A 19,139-nucleotide genomic window follows, 5' to 3' on the forward strand; every position below is an offset into this window, starting at 1 on the left:
CCCCCCAGCCCCAACAAGCAACCCCTCTCAATCACAGTTAGCCCTCAACAGCCGTGCCGGCATGACCCCGCGCATTGGCCGGGTCCTTTTCCAAAGCGGAAAGGCGAGGCTTTGAGCCCGCAGGTGGTAACTAGGAAGTCTCTTTGAGCCCCACTGGTCGCCTGCTGGTTAAAGGCCCCACCTGAAGTCCTTGAAGACGGTGTCAACCTGCATGGAGGTCGTCCCAAAGGGCAGGAAGTCGCCGTCCCGCAGCCACGTCACCGTCACGCGCGTCACGGCGCTGGCGCGGATCTGGAACTGGGCGGTGTACTGCTTCGTGGGCGACAGCGGGACGTAGGGGCCAAACACCTACGGCAAAGGGTGGCGTGTGGCAGTTGCTGGATTGGTTTTGGCTCCTTGACTAAATTTCATTGGGTGGGGTGGGTTGAGTTGAGACGATAGAGTTGCAGGGGGTTATTTGAAGGTTTGAGGGTTGGGAAGGCGGCCAGGCAGGGGCTTTGGGTCTGGGTGAAGCCTAACCCGGAAGGTCCCCGCTCTGGGTGCCCCCGCCGATTGAATGCATGCGTGCCCGTTTTATGCCCCACAGGGACAAACATCCAGGGGTTTGACCCCCAACCCAGCCCAACCTGACTAACCAACCGACCTGGACGTGCCACGTGGCGGTCCCGGGCGTTGTGACTGTGACAGACGCCCCTGCCACGCCCGAGTAAGCAGCTGCGCCCCCAGCAGCAAAGTCAAACGTCGCTGCAGCCCCGAGGTACGCGCCGCCAGCAAAGACGGCGCCGCCCGCGCCGGCCTCAAAGGTCGAGGAGGTGGCGGGCAGGAGGCCGCCGGGCGACGCGCGGCTGGGGGCGGCTGGGACCGGGGCGGCGTTGGTGAGGCGGACCCACGTGGCAGTCTTGCAGGGCAGGTCTCCGTTCTGTTGGGAGCAAGTCGAGGGGGGGGTGGAGGGTGGGGGTGATACCGAGCATGGGAGCAAGTGCTGATTTGCACCTCAGGTATTGTATGATGAGAGGGCAAGACCTCGACGAGGCAATAGATTCAAGTGGCAAGGGCTGTGGAGCAACACAAAACATCCGCTCTGGTTTCACCCATTTTGAAGGTGTAGGTGCGTTGACGCAGCCGCCCAGGCCCCAAAAGTACTCACCATAAGGAACAGCATGTACCTGTTGGGAGTGCAGGGGGGGCAAAGAATAGGGTAAGTGCACGCAGCGCACAGGACTTTGCAGGATGAGGAGCGAAGCTAGTAAGCATGTAATGCTCAGAACCCACGAGTGCTTTGTTGATACAAGCAGAGTGGTGGTGGTGCGATTGAAGGGATTGTGGCGGTCACTATGTTCCTGCAACGATCCTGCAACAATCCAGCAAAGCCGAGCGCTTGGCCTTTGGCTCCAGCCGCGCAGGCCCCTCACCACCCGGCGCTCGCGACCAAGCCCCCAGGTGGCGGCATGGTGACGGTGATGCTGCCGCCGGCGTTGGCGGTGGTGGCCAGCTTGATCAGCCGCTGGTCCATATTCGTCTGAGGGAGTGCAGTGATTTGCAAAAGATCAAGGAAATCTCCAAGCGCAACAAGGTGAATGCTCCAAGAGCCCCTGACGGCATTTTGCCTCCTGATTGACACTGTGTAGTCCCCAGACACCCAGAAATCATGCCTAAAAGCGGAGTGGGAGATGTTGGAAGTATTTGCGCCGGAGCGCTTACCTGATGCGTGACCGCAGCGGGGGCGGCGATGACGGCATGGGTGACCGCGCCGGTGAATGTGATCGTCAGCGGCGCCCCCATCGCGACCGCCTCCGCCGACTTGCCGGTGATGGTGGCGCGCTGGCTGAAGAGCGGCTCAAAGCTGTAGGGGAGGCGGAAGCGCTCGGCCTGCGAATGCAATGTGCGTTTGTTGATATCCAGGTCTGTCGTTTAGACCACCTGCATCGCGGCATACTCAAATCATACTCTAGCTGCAAGGAGGAGGACGGCAGCACCTCGACACTTCCTTGCAGTGCGCAGCTTTTGGCATGACGTCCAGGCGGACAGAAAGGGATGTGGGCGAGCGGCTGGTGCATCTTCACACCAGGCGCCGCCACGGCGCACCTGGAACTGCTGGAGGTTCTTGGCCGGCACAAAGCAGGTGGAGACACACTCGTCTGGGCGAAAAGTGGGTGAGGGGCAATGAGCACAGGCGGGTGGGTTGGCCCGAGAGCCGCCAAGCGATGTGCTCCCAACCCTCAGAGGCCGTTCAACGTCTCTTCGCCCGTGGCGCACGGCCCAGGCACGCCATGCAATGATGCAAGGGGCAGAGCCTGCACAATGAAAACATGACCTGTGCCGATCGCCCCCCTCCCTGCCAGTCGCAAGCTGGCAGCTTCTGCACAGCTTCAGAGTCAAACCCCCTCACCCTGCTCTGACCCCATGACCAGGACGTCGCCGTCCGGCATGAGCATGGCCACGCTGTGGTAGAGCCTCTTGATGTTGGTCGCGGCCATCACCTTGAAGCGCGCGCCGGCTGGGGCGTAGGGGTCGTACAGCCATGCCTGTGTGTGTGCATGCGCGTGCGTGCGTGCGTGTGCATGCGAACGTGTGTGTGTGCGTGTGTGTGTGTGGGGGAGAGGGGGCGCGCGCATTCGCGCATGTGTGGTTGCGAAGCGTTCGTGTGCACACATACGTGCGCCGGAGCACGTGCGCAAGATATTGCATGTGAATGTGCGTGCTGATGTGTTTCAGAGAATCAGCTTAAGCCCCTTGGGGCACAGGCCTCACCTCATAGACAGGGCTGCGCGCCTGGCTGCCGCCCAGGGGCCCGCCGCCGTTGCTGTTGCCGAAGCGGGCGCCATTGACCAGCAGGACCTTGCCATTGGGCAGCAGCACCTGCGCGCGCACGTGAGATGTGCACACCGCACGCGACCGATTGAGCCTGTGTGCAGGCTGGTTTCCAAGCGCACTGCAAAACCGCCCCCATATACATACACAGACTTTGTGTGGAAGACCGTTGTTTGTGCAGGCTGCCTGTCATGACCAACGTCCCTCCAGTCAAAACAAGTGTCTGGCTGGTGGCCCCAAACCACCATAAACAGCCTCCTGTCTTTGTCCATCACGCAGCCCCAAATAGCCACTGCATTTCCCCGGCCGCTCACGTTGTCCACCATGTTGCGGCCCCCAGGCATCTTCTCGGCCTGCCACGCCCAGGTGCCGCCTGTCACTGCGGCCTGACCCAGGTCAAGCCGGTATGCGTTGTCGTTGGCGGGCAAGTCGCAGGCGCAGTTGCCAGCATCGCCGCCGGAGCCACCCCACATGGCCTGGGTGAGAGGTGGAGGGGGAACACATGTGACAACAACGGTTTGTGCTTGTGTATGCAGAAGACGAGGGTTACAGTGGGAGCAATAAAATCGAGGCGAGAAGCGGTAGTGGGTGCGAATGCCAAGCAACCGGCCAGCTGGGCAGCTGGCGCGTGGATATGTGTGTGTGTGTGTGTGTGTGTGTGTGTGTGTGTGTGTTGACACCATTAAAGCTCAGCATACGCCTGGCGTGTCACCACATCCGTTGTGAAAGCCGGCGACGGCTAAGGCGTCAGTGGCGGCCACCTTGGTGAAAAGTTTTTAGCAATTACGGGGGTTCCCAACGTGCGCGAACCCCAAGCACTAGCTATGACATCAAAATTCCAGCGCACCAGCTCTGGTGCGTAGCCCTTGTCTGCGTCCAGGCGCAGGATGGTGGCGGTGCCCAGGGCGGAGAAGGCAGAGCAGAACGCGGGAGTCGGCCAGGCCGGGGTCGCGTAGAGGGTCTTGAGGTTGTTGCTCTGGTCGAGCTGCATGACGCGCTGCGGTGGGAGGTTAATCGGGCGTGGATGGGGTGCATATCGGTTGGTGGGACGGTTGGTTTCAGATGGACCAAGGCGAAGTTGAGTCAAGGCAAGGTGGGGACAGGCATGCTGCAACTCGAAAGCAATGCGGGGGTGGAGTGTGCGTTGTTGTTTGGGACGGTGTCTGCCCCTTGCAGCGCCCGCCCCCGCCTTGAGCTGACGCGTGGTATGCAGGCTGCACTGTTACTGCTTACGCCCTGGTTGCATGCAAAGACAAAGAAGAGGTTGTTGCCAGCAGCATTGGTCCAGGGGAGCAGCTTGGTAGTGGGATACAGATTGAGGCCGCCTGGGGTTGTGGACGATTGCAGGGTGAGGGGCAAGATGAAAGGCGGTCAGTGGAGGAAGCGGAGCTGGCGCGGCGAGCGGCGATTGCGGCGCGATGTGCAGCTGGCTTGTGTGCCGGACCGGGCAACTGCCAGCGGTGTGCACGCGCTGCCGACAGCCCGCGGCGCTTCGTCGCCAGCGCGCCCCGCCGCCGGCCTCATGCGCTTGCCGCCTGGTGACCAGCAGGCCGCCTGTCAGCCCGCGTACCAAGCTGCAGAAGGAAGGGCTCTGGGTAGATGGTGGTGACGCGTTTCACGCGGCCATCCCAGATCTCGATCGCGGGCACTGGGGGGTCGGCCTCTGACGCGTAGCCGCCCACGTGGAGCACTCGGTCGTCGGGCAGCGTCAGCTGGGTGGGGTACCCTGAGGGCGGACAGGAGGGGCGCGGCGGCAGAGTGATCTGTTGGCGTTGCAAGGAGACGCATCTCATGAGGGGGCAGTTGGAGTGCCAGAATGTACTCAGGGGTGCTTGCAGGCCGCACACAACACAACACCGTTTCGGTCAGCTTCGGTCAGCTTCATGGGACGGCTTTCGACGCGGTGTTGAGAGTGATAGAGAAGGGGGCAGTTCTGCTGGCTTCGGGCGGGGCTGGAGTGATCGGCTTGAGGCACGCATGCTCCTCTGGGCCTGCTCTCATCCTGGGCACACCACCCTCGTTTCCAAGCGACGCCGTCCCGGCCCCCATCCCCCCGCCCCCCAAACGCCCCGGCTCACAGTGAGGGTATGCAAGCCCCTCGGGCCGGACAGTCCAGGCGGTGCCGTCCTTGTCCCAGGTGCGCACGGCGTAGCGCCCCTCCAGCAGGAACCCGCTGTTGGCCCAGTCGCCGCCGCCCGCGACGATGGTGCCGTCGGACAGATGGGAGTGGCCTGGGGTTGCACATACGCGGGTGCAAGGGGGGGGGGAGAACGCACAGTGATTAGGGAGGGCTGCATTGGTGTGCGAGAGCTGCAAACGGCAATTGAGAGGAGTGGAGCCAGGTTATAGACCAGAGAGGGTCTGCACAAGGCAGTGGTCTAGAAGGTGCGAGTACGCTTTCAGGATTGCTTCCTCGCAGAGGCGGGACCTGGGGGCAAGCAGCTGAGCAGCACGCTTGGAGAGTTGTGCTGGAGCCCCCCCTACCACCTGCCTGCCAAGCCTGCCAAGTGGGGTCCGATCGAGAGACTTCCCCCCACCTCGCGCCCCCACCTGAGCAGAAGGGTGCGATCCTCATGGGCGCCTTGACGTATGTCCCGGCTGCGAAATCGTAGACAGCCGACACCTCGGGGGTGCCATCTGCGGCAGGGGGACGGGAGGGCGCCGCCGGACACCAGGGGCGACGCGAGGGAGCTGTAAGCGCACGCGAGAGCACATCCGCCCGAGCAAAACACGCTGAACAAGCTGCGTGTGGTGCAGGTTCGAGGCGGCGCCAAGCATGGGTGATGCCTCCCGTCAGAACACGCATGCGGCAGCGCACAGCGGCCTGTTTACGTCCCCTCGGGCGCACCCGTGAACATGCCGGGCTCGTAGGCGGGCTGGTAGCGGCCCCACAGCAGGACCTTGGTGGTGGTAGGGATGAAGACGGCGTGGATGGCGAGGGTCCCTGTGGAGGAGCGCCCCAGGGTCGGGTTGATGATGAGCTCGTCTGCGAGGCCGGGGATGACAATGAGGATGAGTCAGCGGCAGGAGCGCGCGCGTTCGATTGGTAGTGGCTCACGAGATTTTGAGCTTGCGAGCCGCGAGAGCAGCACAAGCAGGTACGAGGAGTCGCACTACTAGTACAATGCACCCGCCGACAAGATGCGAATGCCACACGTCGCCACAAATGCCGAGGTGACGGCATCACCCGCTCCCGCTGCCCGTCGCCGCGGCTTACATGCTCCAATGTCGTTGCCGGGCGCTTGGAGCAGCGCCCTGCGGCGCCCGGCAGGGCTGTCGCCGCCCTTGCCGGGCTCCTTCCCGGCCTCTGCGAAGACCTCGGCGGTCGCGTTGACCGAGCTCAGCACCACCACAGCCGCGCGGGCGGCGCCCGGCACGCGGGGCGTGCCGGCCTCGGCCTTGGAGGCGCGGCCGAAGCCCTTGCCCCTGACGGACTTGATGGCGGCCACCTCCGCCAAGCTCTCATTGCCGGGGGAGGCGGCGAGGGTGGCTTCGTACGACTCCTTCGCGGTGCAGACCTTGGTTTTTTGGTTGCGGGGGCGTGCGGGGGTGGCAGGGGTGGCCCGGGGGGTGCTTGGTTGCGGGCGTGTGCGGGGATGGCAGGGGGAGCCTGGGGGAGTGTGAGAAGGGTCATTCGGCGACGGGCTGCTTTGTCACCAAATCGAAGGGCACGGCGAGGTTGGGACGGCGGGGCTCAAGGGTATCGAGCTGGCACATATGGACAGCGAGCGGCGGTGCGGCACGTGGCGGCGCGCACGCAATTCGCACGCACCGAGTCAGCCCAGTCGCTGGTGATGGGTCCCGCATTGGGGTTGCCGTTGCCGCACACGGCGCCGGGCGCCTTGCCGGTCTCGTCAAACCTTGGCGGAAAGGCAATGGAGGGCGCACGTGCAGGCGGCTAGGGAGGCGGCGCGGCCCACACGGGAGACTTGTGGGCGGCCGGGCGCTGCAACACCACGAGCACCCTCGCATGCAGCGGCTTGGGGCACAGACACCAGGGGATTGCGGCTCACCGTTCGCATTTGCCGCTGAAGGCGTTGTAGTACGACACCCGCTGCGCTGTGCCGTAGCCAGGATTGGGCGTGCTGTCGCCCTCACGCTGCTTGAGGCACTCGTACGACACGGCCTTGCCACTGCACAGGGCAGAAGGGGTTGCAGAGAAGGGGTTTGTTGTGGCGGCCGTATATGTACAGGTGGCTTACGAGGGGCCGGGAAGGGATTGGCATCGAGTCAATCGGCGCGGCGCCCCAGCGGCGTGCGGAGCAACATGAAGGCAGCCCTCTCACTCGCAGCAGACGAGGTACTCATGGCAGTTCTTCGGGTGTGGCACCTGTACTCGAGCAAAAATTGGGGATCGGGCCGCGCGGGTCAGATCGAAAGATCTCGCCCATTCGTGTGTGGCAGAAAAGCAGATGAGAATATTGGTATCTCGAGAATAGATGCGGCTGGTGTTCATCGGCCTGTTGACAACGTGACCACAGCAGAGCTGGTGTCAGCCTGGCTCCTGCAAAGGCACCTGAGCACCCGACCAGCCGCAAACTCACCTGCACGTAATCCTGGCCGGCGCAGGAGGAATCCAGCTCTGGGTCCGCACGAATACCCACCGCTGCAGTCACTAGCAGCACGCCGAGCACGGCTAGCTGGCAGCAGTGCCGCCTCGGTAGCCCCATTGCGAGCTCTCACGTTGCGAGGTCTGCCTAGGTGCACCCTGCGAGGCCAAACGCACGACCAGCAAGCTTGAAAGCGATTTGATTGACCTAGTAAGACTAAATTGTGACTCTAACGCGGTGGCCACAGCTTCACCGCGGAGATATCGTGATCGCCTCAATTGTGGGCAGCCCGCGAACGCTAGAGCCACCGAGTGAAGCGTGCTCGGTCGCAGAAGCAACACGAGCCTAAATTATAGGCATGTGAGTTGCACGTCAACGAGCTACGTGCACTAGCTGCCGTTCATGCTCCTCCGAGGCAACGAAGGTGCAGCGTAACTACTGTCGCAGCAAGCGAAAAGGAGCGGGTGGCGGAGCCTGTCGTATGATTTCTGCAATATCAACGAAATTGCGAAGGTGCTCACGCCGCTTACTGGTAGCGCGCTGGGCGGCTCGTGCGGCGCGACGGTCAAGCATTACTTGGTGGTCAATGCTGCTGACTGGCCAAGCCTTCACGTCTTGTCTGCATGTGAATTCGTTGCGTTACCAAGCAAATTGTATACCGGGGCACACCCTGCAGCCAGTGACTCCAGTATCACGGGCGCAGCAGCGGGCGCTTGGAGAGTTGTCAAGACCAGGTCGACACGACACGCTGGCTCATGAAGAGTTATGGTGCTTGTCGGATCTGCAAACCAAGATTTATCTGAACGTTGTTTCCAATCATTCCACACATGTCATAGATTGCGCCCACCAGCATCAGATTGCCCCTGCTACCGCACTGCCTCCTCGCTCTAAGAAAAGATCATGCACAAGTCAATACAAATGTCAAGCGCCCGCGTGAAGGGTCGCATAGCTGGTGAGCGCGCTGGCAGTCCGATGTGGGTGGGCGAGTTGGCTCAAATGATCATAGCGCGCCCGCAACTGCAGATGGTCACCACAAGCGGGTGCTACGGCACCCACTGAAGGCGCTGAAGAGGGCCACTCTCGTCCCCCTTGGCGAGGCAAGCTGAGCAGCATGCTTTTCCCAGCTGCGGCACACTGCGGGGGGGCGGGGTGGTGCGCAGCAACATCGCATGCTGCCCTGCAGCCAATCACTGTAATGGTGGTGCACTTGAAAGTTTTGTTCCTGTGTTCCCTTGCCAACCCGCTGCATCTGTCCCCTGCTCAAGTGCACCGCGCTCGGCGCAACTGTACAGGCACCCTCACCCGAGGAGGGCCTAGCATCGATGGCCAAGCAGGCGTTGCAGAGCGACCCTGAGGCGGCGGCTGCACTGAAGAGGTGCGGCCACCTGATGCAGATTTGAAATTTTTGGTGGTGTGCCAGTGTTCAGGATCACACTGCTGGGAGTGCAGGGCAATGTCGTGAAAGTACGGAATGGAGCGCACACCTTCCATCCCCCTTGTTTGCTGGGTGCGGACCAACCCACCCTCGGCGGCCACTTCATTAGGTACGAGGATGCTGTGGTGCGGCTGGAGAAGGCGCGCGCAACTGAGCGGGAGCTGGAGAGCGTCATGGCGGTGAGAATGCAGCTGCGCCGCGACGCGAAGGCGCAAAGCTTGGCCCGGATTGCCTGCTTCAGCTCAGGCGCAACCAGGGCGACCTCGCCCTTGGGTATGGTGCATCTGGTCATGACTGGCGCCTGCCATCTTGTATTGCAATACCTTCAGGAGGCGGCTAAAGCAGCAGCGCTGGCGGACGCCGCCGCCCAAGCCAGCGCCCGGGTGCAAGCGGGGCAGCTTATGGCTGACGCCGAGGTGGCGGCCGCGGAGAAGCTGCTTAGAGTAGCCCAGATCGAGCACAACCTCGCGGAAGGCGAGAAGGCACGCGCGCGTGGCGTGGCATACTCAGTAATGGACCGTGCTGAGTCCGGCAAGGCGGCGATGGTGGCGGTAGCTGGCGGGCTGGCCGCCGCAGTGCCGCTGGCACTGGCAGCAGCTGATAGCGCGGGCGGCAGCGCCAGCGAGCTGCTGTCGTTCGCTGATGTCGTCTGCTGCAGCGCGCTGTTTGGCGTCACATACAGGTGCGTGCATGAAGACAATCATATACTGCGGAAATGTGAGCAGGCTACTCACATCTTTGTGTTGGTTCTCTGCTTGGCCATCTTATGCTTGACACAACTCATTGTTGTGAGCACCCATCACGAGTGTGCTGTCCCAGAGCAGCATAATCCACAGCTTTCCTTGTCAACCTGCCTGGCTGGCACGCTGGCGCAGGTATATCGTACGAGAAGACGCCCACAATAAACACCTGCGGGGAGGCGCTGTCACCGCCTTTGCCCTGGTGCGCGCTGCGGGTGGCTTCGACGCTCTGCAGCGTTCGGCGGCGGCAGGAGGAGCCGCCGCAGCAGCAGCAGCAGGTACCACCGGCGGCGGCGGTGTCGTGGGACTTGAGCAGCTGCTGACGCCAGCCGTTGTGGGACCGGCGGCTCTTTACGCAGGGCAATGTATGCTGGTGTTTGGCTTTGGTGCGGCTGCGCTGGAATGGGCGTTTGCAAGCGGCCTTGTGCGACGAATGCGCGGCACGTTCTTGCAACCATGAAGGTTCGGCCTGATAGAAAGTCATACGTGGGGGATTGCGACAGGTTGGGGTGCGGCCAGGATGAGATGTTGTTGACCTGCAGAAAGACACATGTGTGATTTGCATGTATCTTGGCAAGTGATGCAGGCGGGTCATCAAGTCAGGCAAAATCAAGAACATGTTGGTGGTTGGCCAAGCCACGCTTGCTCCGAAAGCCATTTTGCAACAAAAAAACGGCCAGCCTCACAAAGGTGGCTAACATAGCCCAGCCAGCCACCACAACCATCCCCTGCTGCCATGCCCAGGCGGGCCAACACACTTGCACACATGCACGCGCAGCGCCTGCTCGCCTGCCGCACGCGAGCGCGCGCTCAAACCGCGGGTGGTCCACGACCTCTCCCTCTTTTCCGGGCCGTGGCCAAGTGTAGAGCACGGTGCGTGCTTGGTGTTGGGCAGCAGCCGTCGCCAGCACAGGACAGTGACAGGGGAGACAGCCCGTACGCGGTGTAGAGAGCACGATTATTGTTGTCAGCATTTTTTGCTATAAGCGTCGTAACTGCGGTGACGACACGTGCAGCAGCAAGTGCCCAAGCCAAAGCAGCCTTGCAACAACGCAGCTGGCCCAGCACGTTGTGCCACTTACGCTACCATTGTTGTGTAGCAGCTGTGATGGCAGTGGTGCTGCTGCCATGAACAGCGGCAGCGGCAGCGGTGTTGCGGCGGGGGGCGATCTGCACTCGCCACTGCAGCAACTACGCTCTTTCGAGCATGGCATGGCTGCCAGCCGGGGCAGCCACAGGAGCACCTGTGACAGTGCACGGTGTGCCTCACGCGGCAGTATGTTTGGGCTCCTCGCTGGCGCCTCTATTTGCGAAGCCTGCGCCTTTCCCCTGATGCACGTGCTGTGCACGCCCTGTCGTCTCTGCGCAGACCACAGCCAAGATGGTGCAGCCGCTTGTCCGCCGCAAGAAGGAGGTCAAGAAGCGGAAGCACTTTGACCGCCACCAGAGCGACCGCAAGCTCTGCGTCAAGCCCAGCTGGAGGCGGCCGAAGGGTATCGATGGCCGCGTGCGCAGGTGCGCTTGGGCTCACGGGCGGCAGGCAGCTGCTTGATTTGATGTCGACTCCTCACAGATGGCTCGCGGGTGGTGCCGCCTGTGAGGGGCCCGCTTGGTGCTTTGCACCAAGCATTTGAAACGCATGTGGGGCTACTGCGGCTGTTCTTGCACTGGTGCAATGCAGTCGAACCCATGGCCTATTCAGCAGGCTGGTTCGGGATCAAACAGCAGGCTAGGCGGTGCCGGCAGGGGCAGGACACCAAGCACAGGCTGCATACAGTGCAACAACTGCTCGGGCACGGGCTGGCTGCCTGGTTTGTCCCAGCTGCGACCGAGTCACGCAGTGCACGATCGAGTGTTTTCCGATGGTGGTTTCTTGTGTCAACTGCCCTGCACGGACGCGTGCGCCCCGCAGGAAGTTCAAGGGCGCCATCCGCATGCCCAACGCGGGCTATGGCACCAACAAGAAGGACCTGCACGTGCTCAAGAGCGGCTTCCGCAAGGTGGTGATCAGCAACGTGGCGGACCTGGAGCTGCTCATGATGCACAACAGGTGAGGAGGGGTGGGGGAGCGAGGCGTCCTATGGCGGGCTGCGACGCTGCTCGGAATTCAAGGTTGGGAAGCCTGAGGCAGAGGAGGGTAGGGTGCTTGGAGGAGGGCAGTAAGCGCCATCAGCAGGATGAGCGTGGTTGAGCAAGCTGTTTGTTACGACGCGCTGCCCAGGCCGCAGTCGTTGCAGCCAACATTCTTCCACAAGGGGCCAATGAGCAGCGAGGGCTGCTTAGCATCACCTTTCAACGACCTCGGTTTCCTGACGCCTTCTGCACCGTTGCCTGCTCTTGCCACCCCCAGGCGCTTTGCGGGCGAAGTCGCGCACAACGTGAGCACCCGCAAGCGCAAGGAGATTGTGGAGCGCGCGGCGCAGCTCAACATCGCCCTCACCAACGGGAGCGCCCGCCTGCGCAGCCAGGAGGACGAGTAAGGCGCCCTGCCCGGCAAGACACAGCGTCGGAGCGCGGCGGCCGCTGCGCTGGGGGGTGCTGCCTAGAACTCTCCTGCAGGGTCGTGTAACCACTAACGGACAAGTTGACAGAACAAAACCACTCTATGTACCGGCACTGCTGGGGTGCAAACCTTTCGTGCAGTCGCGAGAAACTCTGAAAAGCACGGATTTACAACGCCGCCCACTTTGGTCGCTTCGACTGCTTTCCTTGCAGCCGCTTCCTCGTGTGCCAGGCAGGTGCAGCTCTCCTCGCTCAAGCAGGCAACTGTATATGCCGTTCACTGCTTCACTTCCTCGACACCAGACAGCTCCTCGTGCAGGTGCCGCACCTCCTCTGCGGCACGGCCGGGCTTGACGACTTCCGCCTCAGGCCCTGCCTCCTCAACCTGCTCCTTCTCAGCGAGCTTTCCCAGGGTCGCGCCCACCCCTGCGCCAACACCCGCGCCGAGCCCGGCGCCGAGGGGCCCGCCGAGTGCGCCGACGGTCGCGCCGACTGCTGCTGCAGCTGCTGCTGCTTTGGCTACGTGTGGCCGCTCCTCCTCGGTCACGTGGGCTGTGCTAGGCTTACTGTCATCAGGGTGGTCTGCCATGGTCACATGCAGCAGGGTAGTTGGGATAACGTCTGATGAGCTTTGCAGCGTTTGAGAGTGGCGTGCTGATTTGGAGGGGAGGACCTATGACTCAGGATGACTCAGGGAGTCGGGAGCTGCCGCACTGCCGGAAGCAACCGGGGTAAGTATGTCGGGATTTCCAGGAAAATCCCGACATATTTTCCAAGACCTAGCAGTTCTTGCAGCGCCCAGTCACAAACGCAACGCAGCTCCTGGCTCACCACACCCTGCACAGCTGGTACAGCTCAGCACCCGCTTCAGCGCCCTCACACAACGTACAACGGCGCGATGGCAGACAACAAAGCCAGTGGTGACCGCTCCATCAACAAGGGCCTCCCCGCTGTCGACCCCGCAGCAGTTGCTGAGAAGCAGGCCTCCCACGTGCAGGGCGACGTGGCAACCGGCGGCGCTGCTGGCGCGTCCGTGGGCGGCCTCGTGGGCGCGGTCGGCGGTCCGGCGGCGGCCGTGACGGGGGCCGCCGCCGGTGCTCTGTCTGGGGCCGTCGCCGGGGCGGTCGTGGCTACTGAGCGCGGCCCTGCGGGTGATGCAGTGAACATGGGCGAGTTTAAAGAGGCTGCCGTTGGGCCTGGCGCTGTGGGCGGTGGCAAGCGCGAGAAACGCGACTGACAGCTGTGTGCACGTCCGGCTGCCGTTCAGGCCCATGAACGTTGCCGCGCTGCTGGCTGATGCTGCGCTGTATCTCGTGGGACTGTTGCTGGGGAAACCGTACCTCTGTGGCACGGCCTGCCATCACCAGTGCCGAGTGTCTGGGAATTCACAAATCATACCTGCCGGATGTGCGCTTGCAAGGACCATTGATATGGCGTTTTACAGTCCAGTACGTACAAGTATGAGGGCCACGCATGGGGCAGTGCTGCTAGTGTTTTAATGACGCATGCGTGCAGGAGTTTGTAATCGGGCTTGCTTGCTGGTGATAAATGCAAACCAACGATCAGCTGAGGTTGACGGATTGCAGGCCTTGCGCTGCAAGCGGTGCCGCCGTTCATGCACACATCGTGCTGCTATCCAAAGCAACAGCTCTATAGTTTGATTATCTTATCGATGTGTGGGGTGCCAGCGCAGGGCACAGATGCTTGAGGGCCGCACTCTCAGGCAGGTCCGGGCGGCTTGAGGGGCGCCGCATTGGCCAGAAGGGCCCACGTCGATACAGCGCTGCGGTTGATTCAGCCTAGGTACAGTATTGTCTCAGATGAATACAAAGCTCAGTCCTTCCTGGACACACGCTGCAGAGAGAGCCGAGCTTCACTTCAGCTTCAGCCGCGGATTGCCCAGGAACCCTTCAAACGGGCTTCTCCGATTGAATTGTTAAGAGGCTGTCAGCAATTTTTCACTCCCTGGTGCCAGGCTGACACTGCGAAATTGATCTAGGTCCTCGCAGCAGCAGCAGCTTCAGCAGCCATGGTGGCCACGCAGCACGCCACAATATTGATGAGATGTATTTATTCATGACGTGGGGTCTCGAGGCCTTGTTAGCTCCCCACGAGGCTGTACGCATCACACCGGACGAGCGCGGGCCTTTGTCCAGGGGCACGTCGTGATCGTGTGTCTTACAGCGGTGAACGGCTCCTCTGTTGCTTCAACAGCTTGGCGGTGGCCACCACCTCGCCGCAGCGTGCACGTACCAGCGTGCTGCGCGCTTTTCCACACTGCCTGGGTGTGACAAAGATCGGCGGGAGCCACAGCAGTTGGTCGGCTGCCAGCGGCAGGGCTGCAAGGCTAGATGCCTTTCTACGCGTCCGAGCGGACGGGTAACCGCGGCAAGGCAGACGGGCACCACACCAAGCTGCGCATCTACCAGCAATGGCAGGGCAATGAGGTGGGGCCATGGCGACGCAATATGCCTGGTACTGGCCGCCGGGGCTCCTTACGTTGGAGTCTGAGCATAATTCAACGCGTGCAATGCGTCAGCAGTACAGCCGGCCATTGTACTGCAGCGGTGGTGGGCGTGTTGTGCACTTTGCTGAGCCTGCACGTTGATACTACACGTTGATGCGTGGCGCGAAAGCATTGCCCTGGCCCCGTCACCTGCCCTCCTTCAACTGTCCAGCGCTTCTTCTGCTGGGGCCATTGCATGGCGGGCCCCAACTGGCGCAGCTGTATCGGGTCACTGCTCCTGCTGCTGGGGCCGACAGTGGTGTTCTTGATATGGGTCGCCTGGTATATGGGCCAGCGCGTCAGCTGGGCCATCTTTGTCGTCAGGTGCGCAGCATGGGCAGCCTGACGGCCGCATTATGTTGCAGCGGATGGCTTGGTGACGCATTTTGGCCACCTTCAGGGCTGCTGGGGCGCCCATAACAGTAGCACGGGGCTTGTCTGCCAGTCCTGCGCCTGCATTGCGTGGCCCCGCTCCACCGGCCTGAGCGCGAGAGCTGCTGCACGACCTTTGCCCCCTACACGACAACTCTGCTACTGACCACGCCGCCCCTGCCCCTCTGCAACGTGCGCAGCTGCATCATGCCTGCGACCTGTGTGAGCTGGCTGCTGATGACGGCGTGCAGGGACCCGGGGGTGCTGCCGCGGCAGGAGCCGGACGAGGAGTGGCTCAGCGGCCGCAAGCCGCGCACCAAGGAGGTGGTCGTCAATGGGCACCCAGTGCAGGTGGGCGCGCCTGCAGGCCGCCCGCCGGGCGGCCCGGCCGCCGCTGCTGGTGTACGGGCAGCAGCTGCCCTCGGGCGGGGCCTGCAGGCGGCGGGCACTGCCGGGAGCTCCGGTTGGTGGCCGCGGGTGTCTTCTGAGTCCGGCGGCAGCAGCCGGCTGTACCTTCGTCGCTGAGGCAGCGGCATCAGTGTAATCCTGCTACCAAGTTGCTTTGCGCTCTGTGGCTGCTCTTGTCGGTTGCTTGACCATCCTTCTTCTGAACCCGCCGTGACAGGTGCGCTACAATGACACGTGCCACTTCTACCAGCCGCCGCGCGCGCACCACTGCAGCGTCAACGACAACTGCATAGAGCGCTTTGATCATCACTGCCCCTGGGTCGGGACAACCATCGGCCAGGTGGGGGCGCAAGCGTGACAGCAGGCGGCATGTGGGTATGGACGCCTGCTTCGCAGCTGAGCTGCGACCTTTGGCCGCACGATACCATTGCAGAGAGGGTTGCCTAAACGGCGCTGATTAAGAAAAGAGATGCCGTGCCCGCCACACTTGCAAGTGCGCGGCCCGGCAGTGGCGGCACCTCATGTCGCCGCCTGGCGGTTGCCGGGTCGTCCACAGTTCCCTGCCCCGCCCACCCTCAAACGGCGCTCCTCTTTCTCGCGCCCCGCCCCACTCCCGCCCCACCCCAGCGCAACTACCGCACCTTCCTGCTGTTCATCTATGGCACCACCATCTACATCATGTGGACGTTTGGCATCAGCCTCTGGTCCTTCTGGATCAAGGCGCGCGACCTCAAGGCGGCCGGCAAGAGCATAGAGATCCTCACCATCATAGCCGCAAACCCTGCGGGGGTGGCGCTGTGCGTGCTGTGCTTCATCTTCTTCTGGTTTGTGGGGGGCCTGTCCGGCTTCCACACATTCCTGGTGGGCACCAACCAGACTACATACGAGAATTTCAGGTGCGACAGCGCACGACCCGCCTTGCGGTTCGCTGCGGTTGCTCTGAATCCTATGCTTAATCCTGTGGCAAGCTAGATGGGAAGCTACTTGTACTCTTGTTGATCGACAAGGGCAGCTGGTCATGTTGGGGCCGCCCCTCTGAACGCCTGGCGCACCACGCACACCAAACGACTTTTCATCCCTGCCTCTCAACTTCCCGTCACCCCGCTGCTGGCTCACCTCCATCGTGGCGCGCAGCAACCAGCGCCGCCACAACCAGGGCAGCGTGACAAACCCCTACGACCTGGGGCTGTTCCGCAACTGCGCCAATGTGTGGTGCACCAAGGTGCCGCCCTCAAAGATAGATTTCAGGTGAGGCCACAACAGCCCGCTCGGGGACGGGGCAGTGGTTGCGTCCCGACATGCACCCAATCACACGTCCGTCTCGGGCGTTCCATGGCGGTTTTTCTGCCCTGAGGTGCTGGCTGTGTCTGACCGCCTATGATGCGATGAACTGCGCGCGCGCGCGTGTCGCTCACGCCAGGGCTTTTGTCGGCGAGGCGCGCAAGGCGCAGGCGGCCGCGAGCCAGCGCTCCCTGCAGGCCGACAGCCAGCGCCTTGACAGCCAACGAACAAACGCGGAGGACAGCCAGCGTTCGAACGTGGTGGAGGGCAGCTTCCCCTCCTACATCGCGTCAGGGCCCTTTGAGGGCGGCGAACCACGTGTCGGCGACAGCCGCACGCCGAGCGCCGCCCGCTCGGCGGCCTTGGTCGGCGCAGGCGTGGGCGGCGGCAGCATAACGAGCGGCGGCACTCCGCGCGGCGGGGGCTCGATGGGGCAGCCCGCGTCGCGGCAGGGGTCGCTGGTGGGTCCTGACGGGAGCAGCGCCTTCTTCCAAGGCGCGGCGGCGGCGGCCGCTGATGCGGCGGCTGCGGGCAGCAGCGCTGGACGAGGTGTGGCGGCATTGGCGCCCGAGCGCATCTCGATCGAGATGCCGCGCAGCGTGGTGGTCTCGCGGCCATTGACAGATGCGGAACACCAGCAGCGGTGGCGGCGCCAGCAGGCGCAGCAGCAGCAGCAGCAGCCGCCAGCGCTGCAGCAACAGCAGCACTTGGTGCAGCAGCCATACCAGCCAAGGCCAGGCCACCTGCGCACGCAGCGGCAAGAAGCGGGCTGAGGCAAGGGGCTGCTGCAACACGTCTGGACGCTTGTACATCTTCTTTAGAGGCAAATTGACATTATCCTGTTTGGTGCTGCCTTGAGTTCTCTTCCTTTTGACTTGTGGCCATCCACATGTAGGCAGAAAACCTGCTGCCCTTGTCTAGTGCCCTTCTGTCTTGGTAACCCAGGGCAGACCGTTCTGCAGTCCCACTGGTCTCAATCCCGTTTCAAGCAAATAGCTGGTGCTTGCACTGGGTATGTAGCAACAGGCGGCCGATTGCAAACAGGTATGCGTTGTCAGTGGCGTTGCGGGTATCGACGGCGCGTGTGCGGTGTGCATAGCTCGCACGTATGCAAAGGGTATGTGCAGAGACAATCTGAAAGGGTCACTGGCAAGTGTTGTCGGCAGGACATCTGCGTACCCGTCAACAGGTAATGCTGCTTGACAACAGCTGCATCAGGCTGCAGCCTCGCCCGGCAGTGGAGCATTCAAGACCCATATTGGGAGTTGTGAAAGGTAAAAAAAACTTGCAGTTGCGGGATGTGAGCGAGCGCTGCACAACAAACGCTCTACGCTGTGCAGAAGGCAACATGGCCACAGCCGACGCCGCTCCGGCTGTGTGCCTATCTTTCGTTTGATGTCCTCCTGCTGGTGCTACAACTCGTGCCCCTTCGCTGCAACTTCTGTCTGGACGCCTGGCGCTCCGGCGTCGCGTCGCTGCCTCACATTAGTGACCTGGGGATGAACACTCAGTACCTGAACCCGGTTGCCTGTGCAAACGCATGCCGGCCACCCTTAGTTCCGGCCAGCCTGCGCCGCCTGTGCTCCACTCGACCGCGCGGGCGTCGTGGGCAGTGAGCTCTTGCGCTTGTCAATTGCTGTCTCACACGCGGTTGTGCCATATGTTGTGATTCAGGGGGCTGTCGTTGCCAGCGGCGACCAGGATCTCCTTCACATCCTCAGGCGGCTCCAGCCCCAGGCGCGCGGCGCGCTCCCACCTGCTTGCAGCGGGTAGATTCAGAGCAGAGTCGCAGGCTGTGCTCAGCAGGCTGCTGCGACTACAGGACAAGAGCCCCGCGATGTGCATGCGCGTTGGGGGATTTTGAAGCAAAACCAGCGCCAAGCAGTGCTTGCAGCCTCCATGTCTGCAGCGGCTCACCGCTCCAGTCGCGTCATCCCTGTGCAGGGGCCAAACTTGCTGAAGTTGCAAGGCAAGGAAACATAAGGAGCAAGGGGGCTTGAGTATAGGAACGCAGCGGACTGGCTGCCGCCGCAGCAGCAGCAGCAGCAAGCGAGAACAGCGCATGCGCCACAGCACGCATGACACGAACCTTTGCAGGTCGAACTGCCGCAGCAGCCGCTCCTCCAGGGTAATACCCTCTGCGATTACAAAACGCCACGACGTTGTGATGCCGGGGTACACGGCGTCTCGAAGAGCGCGCAAACCCACCGTCCAAACAGACGAACCTCACTCACCAGACTCGAGCCCTGTATATTCCTCTTGCTCACAGACTTGCGCTATCCGCGCAGCAGGCACAGGCGCGGCCTGCGGGCCCTTAGGCCGATCCACATGCCTTTTTTCCTGCTTGAAATAGCTGCTGACCTTGCTCATTATCAACGAGTCGAGTGTAAGTAATACAGTACAACGAGAGTTAGGCACCGCCCAGGGTGGGCGTTCGCTTCTTTCAGCACCATGCGGAGCTCAGTCACTCCCCCCTTGCTGATGCTCGAGCTGCTGCTGCCCCTGATCGCCACGTGCGGTTGCCTGCTTCTGCG

At 62.3% G+C, this 19,139-nt stretch overlaps 7 protein-coding genes across 7 annotated transcripts; 4 read left to right on the plus strand and 3 right to left on the minus strand.

Moving 5' to 3' along the window:
* Nucleotides 1-168: 168 nt before the first annotated feature.
* MNEG_1730 (glyoxal or galactose oxidase) lies at nucleotides 169-7,481 on the minus strand (the record flags this gene model as incomplete). Its single annotated transcript, XM_014049783.1, has 20 exons — nucleotides 169-348; nucleotides 644-919; nucleotides 1,148-1,166; nucleotides 1,413-1,519; nucleotides 1,702-1,869; nucleotides 2,086-2,138; nucleotides 2,390-2,525; nucleotides 2,752-2,859; nucleotides 3,126-3,287; nucleotides 3,659-3,808; nucleotides 4,045-4,136; nucleotides 4,382-4,537; nucleotides 4,890-5,042; nucleotides 5,362-5,448; nucleotides 5,660-5,797; nucleotides 6,029-6,329; nucleotides 6,584-6,671; nucleotides 6,825-6,944; nucleotides 7,098-7,141; nucleotides 7,356-7,481. 20 exons carry the CDS (start codon nucleotides 7,479-7,481, stop codon nucleotides 169-171), a joined length of 2,664 nt encoding a protein of 887 aa, XP_013905237.1.
* Nucleotides 7,482-8,683: 1,202 nt separating this feature from the next.
* Nucleotides 8,684-9,859, plus strand: MNEG_1731 (hypothetical protein; the record flags this gene model as incomplete). Its single annotated transcript, XM_014049784.1, has 4 exons — nucleotides 8,684-8,736; nucleotides 8,906-8,975; nucleotides 9,126-9,478; nucleotides 9,772-9,859. The coding sequence occupies 4 exons, from the start codon at nucleotides 8,684-8,686 to the stop codon at nucleotides 9,857-9,859; spliced, it is 564 nt and encodes a 187-aa protein (XP_013905238.1).
* Nucleotides 9,860-10,917: 1,058 nt separating this feature from the next.
* On the plus strand, nucleotides 10,918-12,016 carry MNEG_1732 (60S ribosomal protein L32-1; the record flags this gene model as incomplete). Its single annotated transcript, XM_014049785.1, has 3 exons — nucleotides 10,918-11,051; nucleotides 11,449-11,586; nucleotides 11,887-12,016. The coding sequence occupies 3 exons, from the start codon at nucleotides 10,918-10,920 to the stop codon at nucleotides 12,014-12,016; spliced, it is 402 nt and encodes a 133-aa protein (XP_013905239.1).
* A 299-nt stretch (nucleotides 12,017-12,315) lies between these two features.
* On the minus strand, nucleotides 12,316-12,627 carry MNEG_1733 (hypothetical protein; the record flags this gene model as incomplete). Its single annotated transcript, XM_014049786.1, has 1 exon — nucleotides 12,316-12,627. One exon carries the CDS (start codon nucleotides 12,625-12,627, stop codon nucleotides 12,316-12,318), a length of 312 nt encoding a protein of 103 aa, XP_013905240.1.
* A 309-nt stretch (nucleotides 12,628-12,936) lies between these two features.
* On the plus strand, nucleotides 12,937-13,275 carry MNEG_1734 (hypothetical protein; the record flags this gene model as incomplete). The annotated part of the gene is made up of 1 exon (XM_014049787.1): nucleotides 12,937-13,275. One exon carries the CDS (start codon nucleotides 12,937-12,939, stop codon nucleotides 13,273-13,275), a length of 339 nt encoding a protein of 112 aa, XP_013905241.1.
* Nucleotides 13,276-15,123: 1,848 nt separating this feature from the next.
* MNEG_1735 (hypothetical protein) lies at nucleotides 15,124-17,378 on the plus strand (the record flags this gene model as incomplete). The annotated part of the gene is made up of 5 exons (XM_014049788.1): nucleotides 15,124-15,267; nucleotides 15,542-15,664; nucleotides 15,952-16,220; nucleotides 16,459-16,572; nucleotides 16,745-17,378. The coding sequence occupies 5 exons, from the start codon at nucleotides 15,124-15,126 to the stop codon at nucleotides 17,376-17,378; spliced, it is 1,284 nt and encodes a 427-aa protein (XP_013905242.1).
* An 868-nt stretch (nucleotides 17,379-18,246) lies between these two features.
* MNEG_1736 (hypothetical protein) lies at nucleotides 18,247-18,975 on the minus strand (the record flags this gene model as incomplete). Its single annotated transcript, XM_014049789.1, has 3 exons — nucleotides 18,247-18,361; nucleotides 18,695-18,743; nucleotides 18,840-18,975. 3 exons carry the CDS (start codon nucleotides 18,973-18,975, stop codon nucleotides 18,247-18,249), a joined length of 300 nt encoding a protein of 99 aa, XP_013905243.1.
* Nucleotides 18,976-19,139: the final 164 nt, after the last annotated feature.

Source organism: Monoraphidium neglectum, assembly GCF_000611645.1.
Source record: "Monoraphidium neglectum strain SAG 48.87 unplaced genomic scaffold scaffold00180, whole genome shotgun sequence".
Taxonomy (NCBI): Eukaryota; Viridiplantae; Chlorophyta; class Chlorophyceae; order Sphaeropleales; family Selenastraceae; genus Monoraphidium; species Monoraphidium neglectum.